At 31.8% G+C, this 13881-nt stretch overlaps 1 protein-coding gene across 1 annotated transcript; it reads right to left on the reverse strand.

The window, feature by feature from the left end:
- Positions 1 to 1647: 1647 nt before the first annotated feature.
- Positions 1648 to 13097, reverse strand: LOC131845567 (E3 ubiquitin-protein ligase MARCHF5). Its single transcript, XM_059194645.1, has 4 exons — positions 12640 to 13097; positions 7695 to 7940; positions 2942 to 3132; positions 1648 to 2440 (listed from the first exon to the last, which is right to left on the reverse strand). The coding sequence occupies exons 1-4, from the start codon at positions 12811 to 12813 to the stop codon at positions 2074 to 2076; spliced, it is 978 nt and encodes a 325-aa protein (XP_059050628.1). The 5' UTR covers positions 12814 to 13097; the 3' UTR covers positions 1648 to 2073.
- Positions 13098 to 13881: the final 784 nt, after the last annotated feature.

Raw genomic sequence — 13881 nt, forward strand, 5'->3', positions numbered from 1 at the left:
ATATTCAAAATGTTCTTTTATAATTACATAGTAATATGTCATAATCATAGCGTATATAGTATTTTAAGTTCAGCGATTGATAAACTTGAATGAAAAATGTTTAATTAGGTTTAAAAAGACCTTTTGTATCATATTAAATTAATACGCTACACTATGCTTTTAAACACCTTATTCTGTCTTCTCACTTGAAGGCACCATTTTTAACATCAGTCTAAGAGAAATACAAATGGAAAATAGCTCTTGGCATTATTATAGCATATATTTGTATTCATTGATACATATGAGTTGATTCTGCGTAGGCGTAGCCAGCCATGGGCTCAGGGAGCAGCAGTCAGTTACATTATGTAACTAGCAAAATTATTTTTCTCATAGAAAACGGTTACACCTATAGCAACCTGTATCTATATGTTATATTTTTGTATAAACTGTCGAATATGAACTTTCTTACGGATATTAGGTACTACGGTACCTTCTACCTTAGTACTTAGGTAATTATTTATTTTCATTTTGTTAAGTAGTTTACAGGTCAACGCCAGTCCCACCCTGCCCCACCGTGGCTACGCCCATAGTTCCTACAATACTATATTTTTATTTTTATGTAAATAATGTAAAATATTGAATTTTATATCATCAAGTTAAAGAAAATCAAATTATACAAATGATGTTCGTGATATCTTTGCTGCCAATTCTGACTTAGCGAATAGGTTTACCTCCTTTTTCAGTCCCATACTAATTTAATATACCTACATCATTTATTTATACATTATAAATTTAGAAATAAACCTAAGTTATAAAATTAGATAATTATTTAAATATTTATATAGTACCCGATTGGAAAACAATGTCGCTCACTCTACATTGTATTAGAAACGTTTTGCTATCAGCTATAAATTATATAGCGGATAGTGAAAAAGGTTTCATATTAAAGTTCAATAAGCAACTACAATATCTCGGGATATCTATAACACTGGCAATGGACAAATCTCATTTCCCATAAATAAATTATATATTTACATTGTATAACTTTTTTTCTTTATATCATTTCACTTTTTAAACATTCGTTAGTAATATATGTCGTTGGCTAGTTATAACAAAGTAAGTAAATAGTGCATTTAAATTATTTGTTTTGTCATATTTACACAATAATACGTCCTCTCAATTACCTAAAGGATATACGATTACAGTTTGCTAGCGAAATAATTACGTTTTCTATCTATAGAAAAAATATTGTTTATTACTACTGAAATTGAATACCATCAACCAATATTTGGCAGTACTTTGATATGTCACATGTTACGAGGCAAAGTAGCCATTGGAAATTCAAATATTTCGATTTATTTCAACTTTTAGAGTATTTTTATATTCTGTCTTCCCAAATAGTTATATACTAAATACATATATAATATAATAGCGGCCATTCTGATTAAACATTCGTAATAACCTGTCCATCCGGAGTACTTTCAAATAGTGAAAGGATCTTCTCCGAATTTTTTTCAATTGTATATATGTAATATTTTTTTTTATATCTGACTATTTTTATATAAAAATTACATTTATTTATAGAAAGTAATGCCAGCAATACTACTGTCATGGAAGTAGTGAGCAAAAGCTATTTTACATTACGTGTACACATTCATATTCATTGTATAAACAATCAAAGTGTAGGATGAAGTGCCCAAATTACGTATGTCTTGATATTGACAAATTATATAAAAGTACTGAGTTCCACATTTATTTAAAACTTCTTTGAGCATCTTCGTTTCCAATATATTTCATACTCGGCTACGACTAGTCTCAATAATGTAATTACAATCATCCCAAAAGGAAAAAAAAAATCTCTACACGACTGCGTAGAAAAAAAAACAATTACATGGTATATAAAAATGTTCGAATATAATATAACATTACAAAATCAATCAATCAATTGTAAAAAAATATTGAACCCGAAATGTGTGAAATATCGAATCATATATGCACTGATCAATCGACAGCCGTTAACTGGGTACTTTACCCTACTTAAGATAATTGGAACAAACCATACGTACGCTATTATGTACTACAATTTATACCATTTTATACAACCTGTTCGGAGTCGTCCCTTGTGCTCGACATCGCGTCAGTGCTTGTTGTGTTACTCCTATACAACTTCAAGTTAGACTCTGTATAGTCTAGAATCTTCCTACTGGAATGTCTTATGTACAACATTTGTTTGTGATATATTTTCAATGCACCTTTGATGGTTATGTATGTGAGACCGCCGAGTATGGTCCTGTGCAAGTTATTTTGTATAGATCGGAAAAATATTTTGCCTATGATTGTAGAAATCGTGGGTAGCAGGAGCGCTGAGCAGAATATCCTAGTGGGAGATAGGTGTGAGCTGGCGCTTGGATACTGGTTGTTGTTTGGATTTGTCACTACGGCACCTCTGTCGCCTTCCACGCTGAAATTTGAAAAAAAAATTTAACGACATGTCTAGTCTACCTATGGTTCTAAGGAACAGTTTGCAAAATAAAAGCACATATGAAAGTAGTGATGTATTACGTCTAAAAAGAAAATTACTACTGTAGATCTATGCAGGTCGCAGTGTTATAGGTTAGTTTGGCACCTGACAATTAGACAAGTATACCCGTAATGCAGATAGTATTTGTAACCAATCACAATTCTGGTAAGACAGTTATTCTTGTAGTTAGACACTGTGACATTTTTACATGTTGTCTACATTTATTTCAAAAGCAGGTTTTATTCAGTTACTAGCTACTCGTCCCCGCTTCGCCCGGGTGTACGTGTATTATACATATAAGCCTTCCTATTGAATCACTCTATCTATTAAAAATAGCGCTTCCAAATCCGTTTCGTAGTTTTAAAGATTTAAGCATACACAGGACAGACAGCGACAGCGACTTTGTTTTATACTATCTAATGAAGAAGATAATAAACTTACTTTCCAAAAGGTAATATGTAAGAAAGCGCGGGTATTTTAGCACAGTACTTTCTAAGGAATAGGAGTACAGAGTCCTCCCAATTATACATTTTCGCGCTGATCAGCGTCACCGGTATGGTAGGTAATAGGACTAGTAGCACCAAGGGGTCAGCAGACTCCATCATCTCGAGACCCTCTCTGTGACCGACCACCTGGAACATAAATAAATAAAGAATCAGTAAGTATAAATGTATTTAAAATGGCATTACTCCTGCGAACGATACATGACGACCTCGGTGGTCTAGCGGTCTAGCACACCGCTTTACGACCGATGGTCGCGGGTTCGATTCCTCGCAGGGCACAAACATTTGTATTCATGAGTATGATTGTTTGTATCGGTCTGGGTGTTTTCTACGTATAATATGTATGTATTTACAAAAAAAATCTATATATATGTATCAGTTATCTAGTACTCATAACACAAGCTTTAGCTAGCTTAACTTGGGTCTAGATGGCGCTGTGTGAATTGTCCTGAGATTATTATTATTATTATAAACGAACGATCTATAACCCTGTTTGTGTACAAACTCACAAGCTTAGAAAGCAAGCTGCTTAGCGGCTGAAACAGGTGAGAATGTGGTACCCATGCAGAAAACTGTTTGTTTACAAAACGTCCGTTTTGTGCAACATTTTTGCAGTACGCCATAACACAGGTATATATGTTTATAACGTAATTTTATTTATCCTCGTCCTCGTAGACTAGCCCGTACCAATTTCCCTCCGTATAAATTTGACAGAGAATATAATTGTATCCCTTCCTATATATATCTAATAGTTGAAGACGATCCCATTATTACTATACGACATTGCACGCTTAATATTAAACTGCAATAAGTCCAAGAAGGGAAATTATAAAAAAAAATTATGCATTCTAACATTAAAGTTGTATTTGCCAAAAATTTTGTTTTCCAGTTAATGCATTTTAAAATTAAGAGTGCGATATTATGTCGTGTGCCATATGTGACGTACATATGTCAATAATTTCTCTAACACTAATGTTGAAACGGTAAATATTATTACAATTGCAAATTAAAGCTACTGTTGTCATATTTGTCGTTCAAATATTATTTTACTACTTGTAACAGTTGAAGAATCTGGCCACTACTAGTAGTTGTATGTAAAGCTTAAGGAAAATAAATATTTTTCATTCATGCCGTGCCGTAGCCGTAAAACACTATATATTTTATAAAACAAAGTCTATCGCAGCGTATGTATGTATGTTCCGATAATCTCTAAAACTACTTAACGGAATTTCATGCAGTTTTCATTTATCAACAGAATATTTCAAGCTATACATATTATACAGCCGCGTCTCTATGTACGTATCCGAAATTGTCAAAAACTACTGAGCTGAACAAACACACTATTTCTTAAAACATACAACACAACTAACGGTTCCTTGTATCTTTTTTGTGGATACAATATAGACAAAAATAAGCAAATAAATATTTGAAGACTATTTAATATTCTCAGCTATAGACAACCGTGAACGATAGACGACAGTGAAAGTGACGTTAATGAGTTACCTGCCGAGTCTATTATGTAAATTAAACATATGAGCGCTTATGCAATACAATGCTTTTGGCGAACAAATAATAAATGCTGCCTATGTACCTATATGTAATCTTTATAGATAGATTTATACGTATGTAAATCTATACATATAAATAAAATTGGAGTGTCTGGTTTTAAATATTGAAATTTTTTACTACTTGCACATATAAAAACTTTACTTCCAACAATAGCGAGTTCAATTCCTCGCATGGTACAAACATTTGTATTCATGTTTGTTTGTATTGGCCTGGGTGATTGCAATGTATATTATGAATCTATTTATAAAAAAAATGTATCTGTATATTTATATCAGGTAATTCGCCACAATTAGTTTACTGATCTTATCTTATTCTATCGTTTTCCAATGGTAGCCAAGCATATATCGTTAGCACAAGTAGGAAGAACATTCCATTATCATTCTTAAAAAAAATTAACGTGAAATACGCGTTAGCAGTGTAAAAATCATTGTAAGGCTATTTTTTATAAACAAAGGAGCACAGTAAGCAGCTGATAAAGTCTTATCAGGCCATTGATTCTTGAGATGGCAAACTTTGTTATTTTTATGTTCGTTTATTACAATATATATAACAAAGAAAGTAAAGTATATTACGAATTAGTCATCAACTGTTTTATTTTTCTTGTATATATCAAACTTTTTATGTCCAGTATTTTTCCCTTGAAGGTGGTTATTCCAAAACAACCTATATAGGTTGTTTTGGAATTATTAGAAATTTATTAGGGATTTATTAGGGATGATAATGGAATGGTACTCTCCCCTGCGCTAACAGCATACGCTGGCGTGGCACCAATAAAGGATAATAAGATGAGTATGAGGTCAAGTTAGTTAGCCCATTGTGGCAAATTCATCTGGAATTTAACATGAGGTATCACGTGGAGATCAACCTGATGTGGCACATTGCTAGCAATGGGGTTATTAATTAATCCACATTACTAACAATCTCCTTCCCACCTAATCTTTCCATATAAGATTTTTGGACGAATCTTTGTTGAGAAAAACATAGAATTTAATGAAACAAATTAAAAATGTTACTAACGCCTTTCAGTGGATGGAAAATTACAGATAACAATGTTAACACCCTTCATGAATTTCCACATGTGAAGACTTAAGTGTTAATTGAACTGTTGTACTTATCGAGTGAGTGATCGCAACATTGACTTTATTGCTCTTCAAACCGAAACAACGTACACAATGTTGCTTCACAGCACCTACAGGACGGAGAAAACTCACATGCTACTTTGGCCAAGTGAATATTTTTTAAGTAAACAACTTGTAAAAAAATGCAAATAATGAATCACGTATCTATGACAGATGGATTAAGGTAATCACAACCTAAACAAACTATCACAATGTTATCACACTGACGTGTGCATTGGGGAATATCCAATGTGTTAATAACCGAAATGTAGGTGCAAATGTTCGGCAATAAGGCTTCAATATAAATAGATAAATTCTTACAGGACAAACCATAATCTTTTGGTATAAATTCTTACACAATTTTGTCTTGTCAACTCTTTCCTCCTCGCTCAGAAGACTCGCTAAGTTCTGTCTAACTTATTTTAAGCACAGCTCAGGTGTACTAGAGAAGCCATCATCATCATTTCAATTTTTTGCTCTAAGCACAGCAATTGCGGTTTTTTTGTGTGCGCAGTTAGATATAATTCAAGGTACTTATCGCAACTTATTCTGAGTTCACAAATAAAATAATAGATCTGTATCATAAACTATCGCCAGTCTCGATCGATTATCGTTATCTTATAAGTTGCGTCTAGTCTTTTTCTCTGGAAAAACTCAAAAAAAATCTCACATCAATAAAATTCAAAGATAGACCTGCCTAACCAACCGATCCATCGCGGTAATATATCTTATAGTACCAGTTCTCATCAATTAATTATTAATGGGTTATAATTAATATAATTAAATAGTCGTAAGTTGACACTGAGACCCAATCGTTTAACCGTGTTAGTAACCTCTTATCTAGCACATTGGTCAGTCGCCAGTTGTTCACTGTTTACGCATACAATATGTTTAACAGTAATTGTACTTACTGCCGGTTCGTGACCAGTCAAATGTTCGCAAACACCGCAAATACAGAATACGAATCTGCCGTTATCTGTGACCTGGGGTGTCCTGATGACACATAAAGATGACGATGTGCTAATTACTCGATAAACACCTAAGCATAACAATATGATGAAATATACAGTTGAAATCTGTCTCTATAAATAAACTTGCCCTGACTGTCTGATGTACCTACCAAACAGCAGCCTAAATCACTACAACGAAAACATTATTTTCGTTTTTTGAATTACCATGGGAATATATGAGATCACGTTGATAATTTGAAGTACCGGTCTAATAATATAGTAAATAACGAAGAATAGTAAGAAATCGAAAGACGATTTACCAATTGCGAAATTTTCTAGAATCACGTATTACGCTATTCTACTTTCGCGAAACTTACGCTAAGAGAGCTATAAGAATAATTCAACTTAGTACTGCCTGGCTGAAGTTAATTAGTATAGGGTTTTATTTCAAGTTTCTTCTCTTGCACCAATATATTTTGTGTTTTGTACGCCAGTTTTACGAGGTTCAGAAGGATTAAAAAGGTTGAAAAAAAAAGAATACACATTGTATTCTTCTTTGTGTAAGCACTATTTACTTCAATTTTGGTATTTAATCTGAATGAAATTAATCTAAAAGAAAATAGACAAATTGGTGACCACATAGCCTAAAGTTAGAAAATAGGCTACACCTATCGTCAATGTTAGGCCACACAGAATCTGCTCACAAATTGTTTTTCGTCTGCTATGAAGATAAAGTGGGAGATTTACTCCATAAAGTCAGGAAGTGTCTCGAATGGGCCCATCGAAGGTAAAATTACTATATACTCTACTTTATATCATCTAATCTATACAACAAATGAAACTGACCTGCATGACAGTGACCGCTCCGTATGTAATTGTGATCCAATAAAATATATAAAACCAAATAGTACTCCGCCTGTTATGAAGGGGCGAGTATTGCGAGAGATCTTCTACATAGCATCAGGAAGTGTCTCGAATGGGTAAAATTATTACGTCGTATAAAAAAATTTACTCTACTTTATATAATTTGATCTATACGACAAATAAAACTGACCTGCATAACAGTGACCGCTCCGTACGTAATCGCAATCCAATATATAGAACCGAGAAGCACCCCGCCCGCTATGAAGGGACAGATCTTGTGGGTGATCTCCTCCATAGCATCGAGTAGTGCCACAAACGCGCCCATTGATGGAAACACTACTATATATTCTGCTTTACACTGTGGACACAGAACTTTGCGTGTTATGTTGCCTCGCTGTTTTTCATCCACCCACCGTTGGAGACAGCTCTGGTGCACCTGGAACAAGGAATGAGTTTAGTTTTTATTATAAAACTGGTTAACCAGTTTATGAACACTGAAGTTACATTGATTCCTGGTTCTATGAATTTGAAAAAATAAATCCGTAAGTGATATCAGAATTAAATATAATCTGCATAAGTTTTTGTAGGTAGAAATAGTTATAATTATAACATTGATAAAATCAAGACCAGTCAAAAGACCCACTAAACTTAAAGGTCACATGAAATTTATTAATAACATAACAATAGGACGTATTAAGTGTTTGTAGACTATACAAACTCATGACTAATCAATTTTTAACCTTATCATTACATAAAGCTGTCCTAATATTTGTAAATGAAATACTTTCATCCAATAGACGTCTTTATATTTTTTTGTGGATAAAAATTTTATATAATTTGATTTATCTATTTTATATTTCTTCCATTTACTACGAACTGCGAATACATTATACGAAACGACTTCCAACTGCAGCTATTATGTCTACAGGTTTAGTGTGAAGTGTCTTAAACACGCTCTGCTCTTCATTTGCCTATACACAGCGCCGCTACTTGAAAATATCTCTTCGCTAGCGTTTCCAGTTAATCATAAATAATAATAATAATCACAACGATTCACGACAATTCACACAGCGCCATAGATCCAAGTTAAGCTAGTTAAAGCTTGTGTATACTAGATAACTGATACATATATACATAGATATATTTTTTTTGTAAATACATACTTATTATCCGTACTTAAAGTACGGATTAATCACACACTTGTTTACAATAATATTTGCAATGGTTTTAACGTTTTGTTATAGATTTCAGGTAAAATAGAATTGATAACAACAGCCACATTACGAATGGCGTCAACAATGATTTTGTTACTTGAATATATAATTGTTATACCTACATATTTCACTCGATTTATATCATTTACAATTTACACAGATTGTGTAAATCAGCGTGACATTGACATTGTCACTCAGTCCAAAAATCAATGAAGTTGACATCTCAATGTCATATATACATGGTGTTTAGTCTTTAGCATACATTACCATAATTGTATTAATATAATATTCTTTTCATAAAATAAAATTGTAAAAAGGCGAAAGCTGTCTATCTGTGTGTTATAGTTTCCCGTAAAAATGGCTGGAGGAAATAGAATGAAATATTCACAGAACATGTTGTTACACTTATGAACTGAATACAGCTGGGAAAAATATCCTAATCTCTGAAACAGTTGGATGGAGTGACATGGGGTACTATTATTTTAGAAACAATATTTAATTTATAAAAAATAGTTTAATTCTACGCAGACGACGTCGCGGGTATCAGCTATTGAAAGTAAAAGTAAGACAACGAAATTTGCGATTACTAAATCCATATTAAGATGAGAACGAGAGGGAATTGTTAGTATGGGCATTTGTTAGTAGTTGTCCCGTTGCAAACAATACCACATCAGGCCAACCTCTACACGGTATCCATTGAAAAAAAACATGACTAATGGTGATTAGCTATCATGGGCAAACTGAAATAACTTCATGCTCATAATAAGGTGATAGGATCCTCCACTGTTGCCCCGCCAAGATATATAACAGGCGGGGGCACCATTCCATGTTCATCCAGTAAATAAAAACTTTAATTATAAACTTACCGCGTTATTAGTATATTCTTGTGCGATAGTTAGCTACTTATACAATAATGACTATTTTAAATTAGTGTTGATAAGTCTACATCGTTATCTAGGTATTACCTTTCCGATAATGACCAGAGTCAAAACAAGTAGGACATATCTAACTACTGGCATGTTTCTCGATTGTTCTGAACTTCGTTCGACTACTTTATATTTCTGTATAGTCACCCTTATGCATTGAGTATTTATATATAGCTGCAAGCACCTTTAACGGTATCATCACACGCCGATGGTTCCGTACTTAAGTAATTTAAATATTCTTTTTTATTTATCTGAAGAAATGAGGTTATGGTGCTTTTTTGTATAAAATATAAACTACTACCCTTATTGCAGTTATAATACCTCAGGTTATTTCAATAGTTAAAAAGCAAACCACAAAACTATGTTTATTTGTTAATGATTTCTGTAGATGTGCAGAATTAGAAACAAACATTGTTTATTCTTTCTGGAATTAATTTAAAAATAAACAATGTTTAAATGATTGTATAAATTGTGTTTTCAAAAATCCATTAATCGTATTTTTATACGATATATTTAAAAAATCCTTACAGTCTACTCAACTCATACGTTACTTATTGTTATGTCAGTCATACTCAATGCAACTAATTTTAAACTCGTGTATGTACGTACTGTATTAATAATACGCGTTATCTTCGCAAATGTGAACCAATTTTCATAATTCTATTGTAATCTATACACTTCCGGGTTCACTTTCCTTATCATTTGCGTCCTAATGAAAGGTTTTTTAAAAATATTTTTTATTTTAAACATTGAAACTTAATATTATAAACGCGAAAATTTCTAAGTATGGATGTTGTTACTCTTTCACGCAGAAACTACTGAACGGATTTTGCTGAATCTTGACAGTAATATAGCTTATGCATCATCAGTATAATATGTGTTATTCTGATGACATTTATATTATTTATGAATTTTATATTGAAATTTAACGCGAGCAAAACCGCGGGCACAGCTAGTAATAACATAAAATTATGTACCTGTTGAGTTTCTTGTCAGTTCTTCTCAATTGAATTAGGTAGCGAAACTGGACGATAGTGTTTGTGATAAAAAAAAATATGAAGTCCACTAGAGGCCGAAAGGTCATATGTTAATAAATAATTTTGAGTGTGAGTTCAAACCAAGCACTTTAAAAAATATAAGTTTCTCAGTATTTTAATGACAATTATATGGGATATTCGAGTACAGAACAGCTTTAGTTCATATTTTCAGCAATGTTTAAAGGTTTTGGGACTTACTTCCGTGTATATCATATACTACTGTTCCCAATACTGAAAACGACAAAGAATCAAGCAAACAATTTAACTCTGATGTAAGTATCGGGCAACAATAAAAATACCGTCAAATTAAATCGCAGACGATTGAAAAAAGGAGTAGTAAAGTAAAAGTAAAGGTATAAGATCAGTTCTATCAAAAATAATTCATCAAAATCCGCTTATGACTGAAACACCACACATCTAAATACACACAATATAAAGACACGAGTTAGCACATGTGTTTGTGTTAGAAACATGTGTATACTTTAAACATAATGCATAATAGTACATTTAACAGATACATTAAACAGTCAAGATAAAAGCACTAATACAGTAAAATGTTATCTGTAGTTCAAGCTATACTATATGTGGTGTCAATATAATTGCAAACAAACTGGAAAGTCTACAATATAATTATAACTATTTCTATTATACATTATCCAGACTCTCTTAGCGTGAGGATTATATAAAAAAATATATTAGATATGATAAAACTTAAGAATAAAAAGTTTGAAAAGGCAATAATTTCAATAACTCATATAATTTTACTAATCACACTCATTCATAATTCACCTCCTTGGTGGGGTGCTATAAAATCAATATTACATAAAGTAGTTTAAGTACAAGTGGTCTACATTATTAATAAATAAATATTTACCTCACACAAACAGAAGTTAGCTAGTTTATTGGTTATAAAAAATGTTTTTACTTCTTGTTCATTAAAAAGATAAAGACTTATCAAAAGAAGTTTTATCTGAAATTATAGATAATGTATTTTAATGTAAATAATGTATAGGCAATTTAAAGTTGTCATGAGGTAATAGGATATATTGATTAAGAAATATATATTATATAATAAGAAATATAAGATTTTTCAAAGATTACACTTTCTACCATGATCATACTTAACTATAAATTCAATATAGTCACAGAATTTTTTCATGAATATTGAGGTAAAGTAAATAGACAATAGAACCCTTTTTAAAATTCATATCAGTTTATGGTAACTAATATTTGGTTAAGTGAATTTTCATGGAATTAATAATTTAGGACAAGCTTGAAAACCGATATACTTTATCTGAATTATTCAAACAACTTAAGAAATATAGTTTAACCATATATTACATATAAGTAAACTGACTAACTAGTCAAAACGTGAAAGTAACTTATATATGAATCTACAATTTTTTTTACTGAAACAGTAATTTTTATATATACACCCTATGTAACTAAAAAAAAGCCTAAGGTCTCTATCTAATACTTAAAATAGGAACAGGCATTGAATGGTTACAAATTGACAGAACTGTGATAACAGGTAATCAGACACTACAAATATTGAGATATATTTTTTTATTTTACATGAGACTATAGTCTCAAGAGAAAATGGTGAAAAGGCATTGTTTTAATAAATATTACCCATAAATAGAATCCATTCCTAAAGTGTTTATAGTAAACAAACAATAATAGGAAAATTAAAAAAATATATTCAATTATTAATAGTAAAATAATATTTAACTGCACAATATTCAATATTCTAAACAGTTAAAAAAGATCTAATTGACTATATATTCATATAAATAAACTTTCGTTTGATTATAAAAAGTGGACCTACCATTTACACCTGACATTTAAAAACTATTATATACCCAGACTACTTGACTACTTAACAAAAATCAAGAATAATGTATTTATATTTTGTCATTAAAAGATACTAAGGAGAAAGTGTCATTACTTAAACTTACCCATTTTGTAGTGCCAATACATTTGCACGGTTGCACCCAAGCTGCAAGTCTGTCATCAGCTTCAGTGGCAAAACACACCCAACACGACTTCGCGTTTTCATCATCAGCCGGCTGTAGAGCCTGCGAACTCCCCATAGTGGATTCTTGTTGTCCAGATACTTTCTCACTTGACATGACAAACTGCGTCGCCACGAAATACAAGTCCGCCCGCTCAGACAAATGCACAAACAATTACTATACGATAAATAAATTATATATGGCAATCCAGGCATATACTGTGTTAAGAAAATAACTGTTATTATTATTATAAAGAAAGTTTTACGTGGAATCTCGTTGGGGTACGAAATGTAAAAATAATTAAACCACAAACAAAATAGACTTAACAGACGATACTACTATCTGGCACTCTGACTGACTGACTGACATCAGAACCAAACCAAACGTAAAATCGTTATGCTATTGAATTACTCTGTACAATTCTGACAGTAATGTCAAAATAATGAATGATGTTTGACAGAACAAAATACCTTAGAGATGACAGCTAGTTACACTTTACTCGATATCGATATTTGTTACAAGGGAAGAAAGACACTAGAGTATATTGCTACTAAATGCAATATTACTAATAAACACTACTTGGTAACATTAACTGATATATCACATTGTTTTCATAAAATTACAGTTATAATATTAATGTGATCTTATTAGTATTTCACTACTGGGATTGGAATGAAATATTTACGATAACTTATTTCTCATGGGAAAATATTCATATGTGATAACAACATTTTAAATAAAATTATTAACTAAATTTAATAAATTCTGGAATATTTATTACATAATAAATATGCCAGAATTTATTAAATTTAGTTTTAAACCATTGATATTTAATAATTATGCACCTAGCATATGATAGAACGTCTGATGCTTTGCTCAAGTTTTTATTTTATGTAAGATTCTATATTATTCTACTACTTTCAACAGCGATATCAATGATTCCCATCCAATATAAGTGGAGTCGATATTATAATCCATCGGCGAGAAATTAGACTTCAGCCTCTCCATAGGTCCTTCCTTAGCGACATATCCTTCGGCCAAAGGTAAACTGCGCATACAGCATTAGGATAGCTCGAAAAAAATAATAGTCCTCATTATTTAACATAATTGGCGGTATCCAATGATTATTCAGTGACAGTCAGTGACCGACAGAGAAATACGTATCACAAAATATTATAATGTAAA

Source organism: Achroia grisella, unplaced genomic scaffold (genome assembly GCF_030625045.1).
Source record: "Achroia grisella isolate CSIRO2021 unplaced genomic scaffold, CSIRO_AGI_Agris_v1 utg474, whole genome shotgun sequence".
Classification (NCBI taxonomy): domain Eukaryota; kingdom Metazoa; phylum Arthropoda; class Insecta; order Lepidoptera; family Pyralidae; genus Achroia; species Achroia grisella.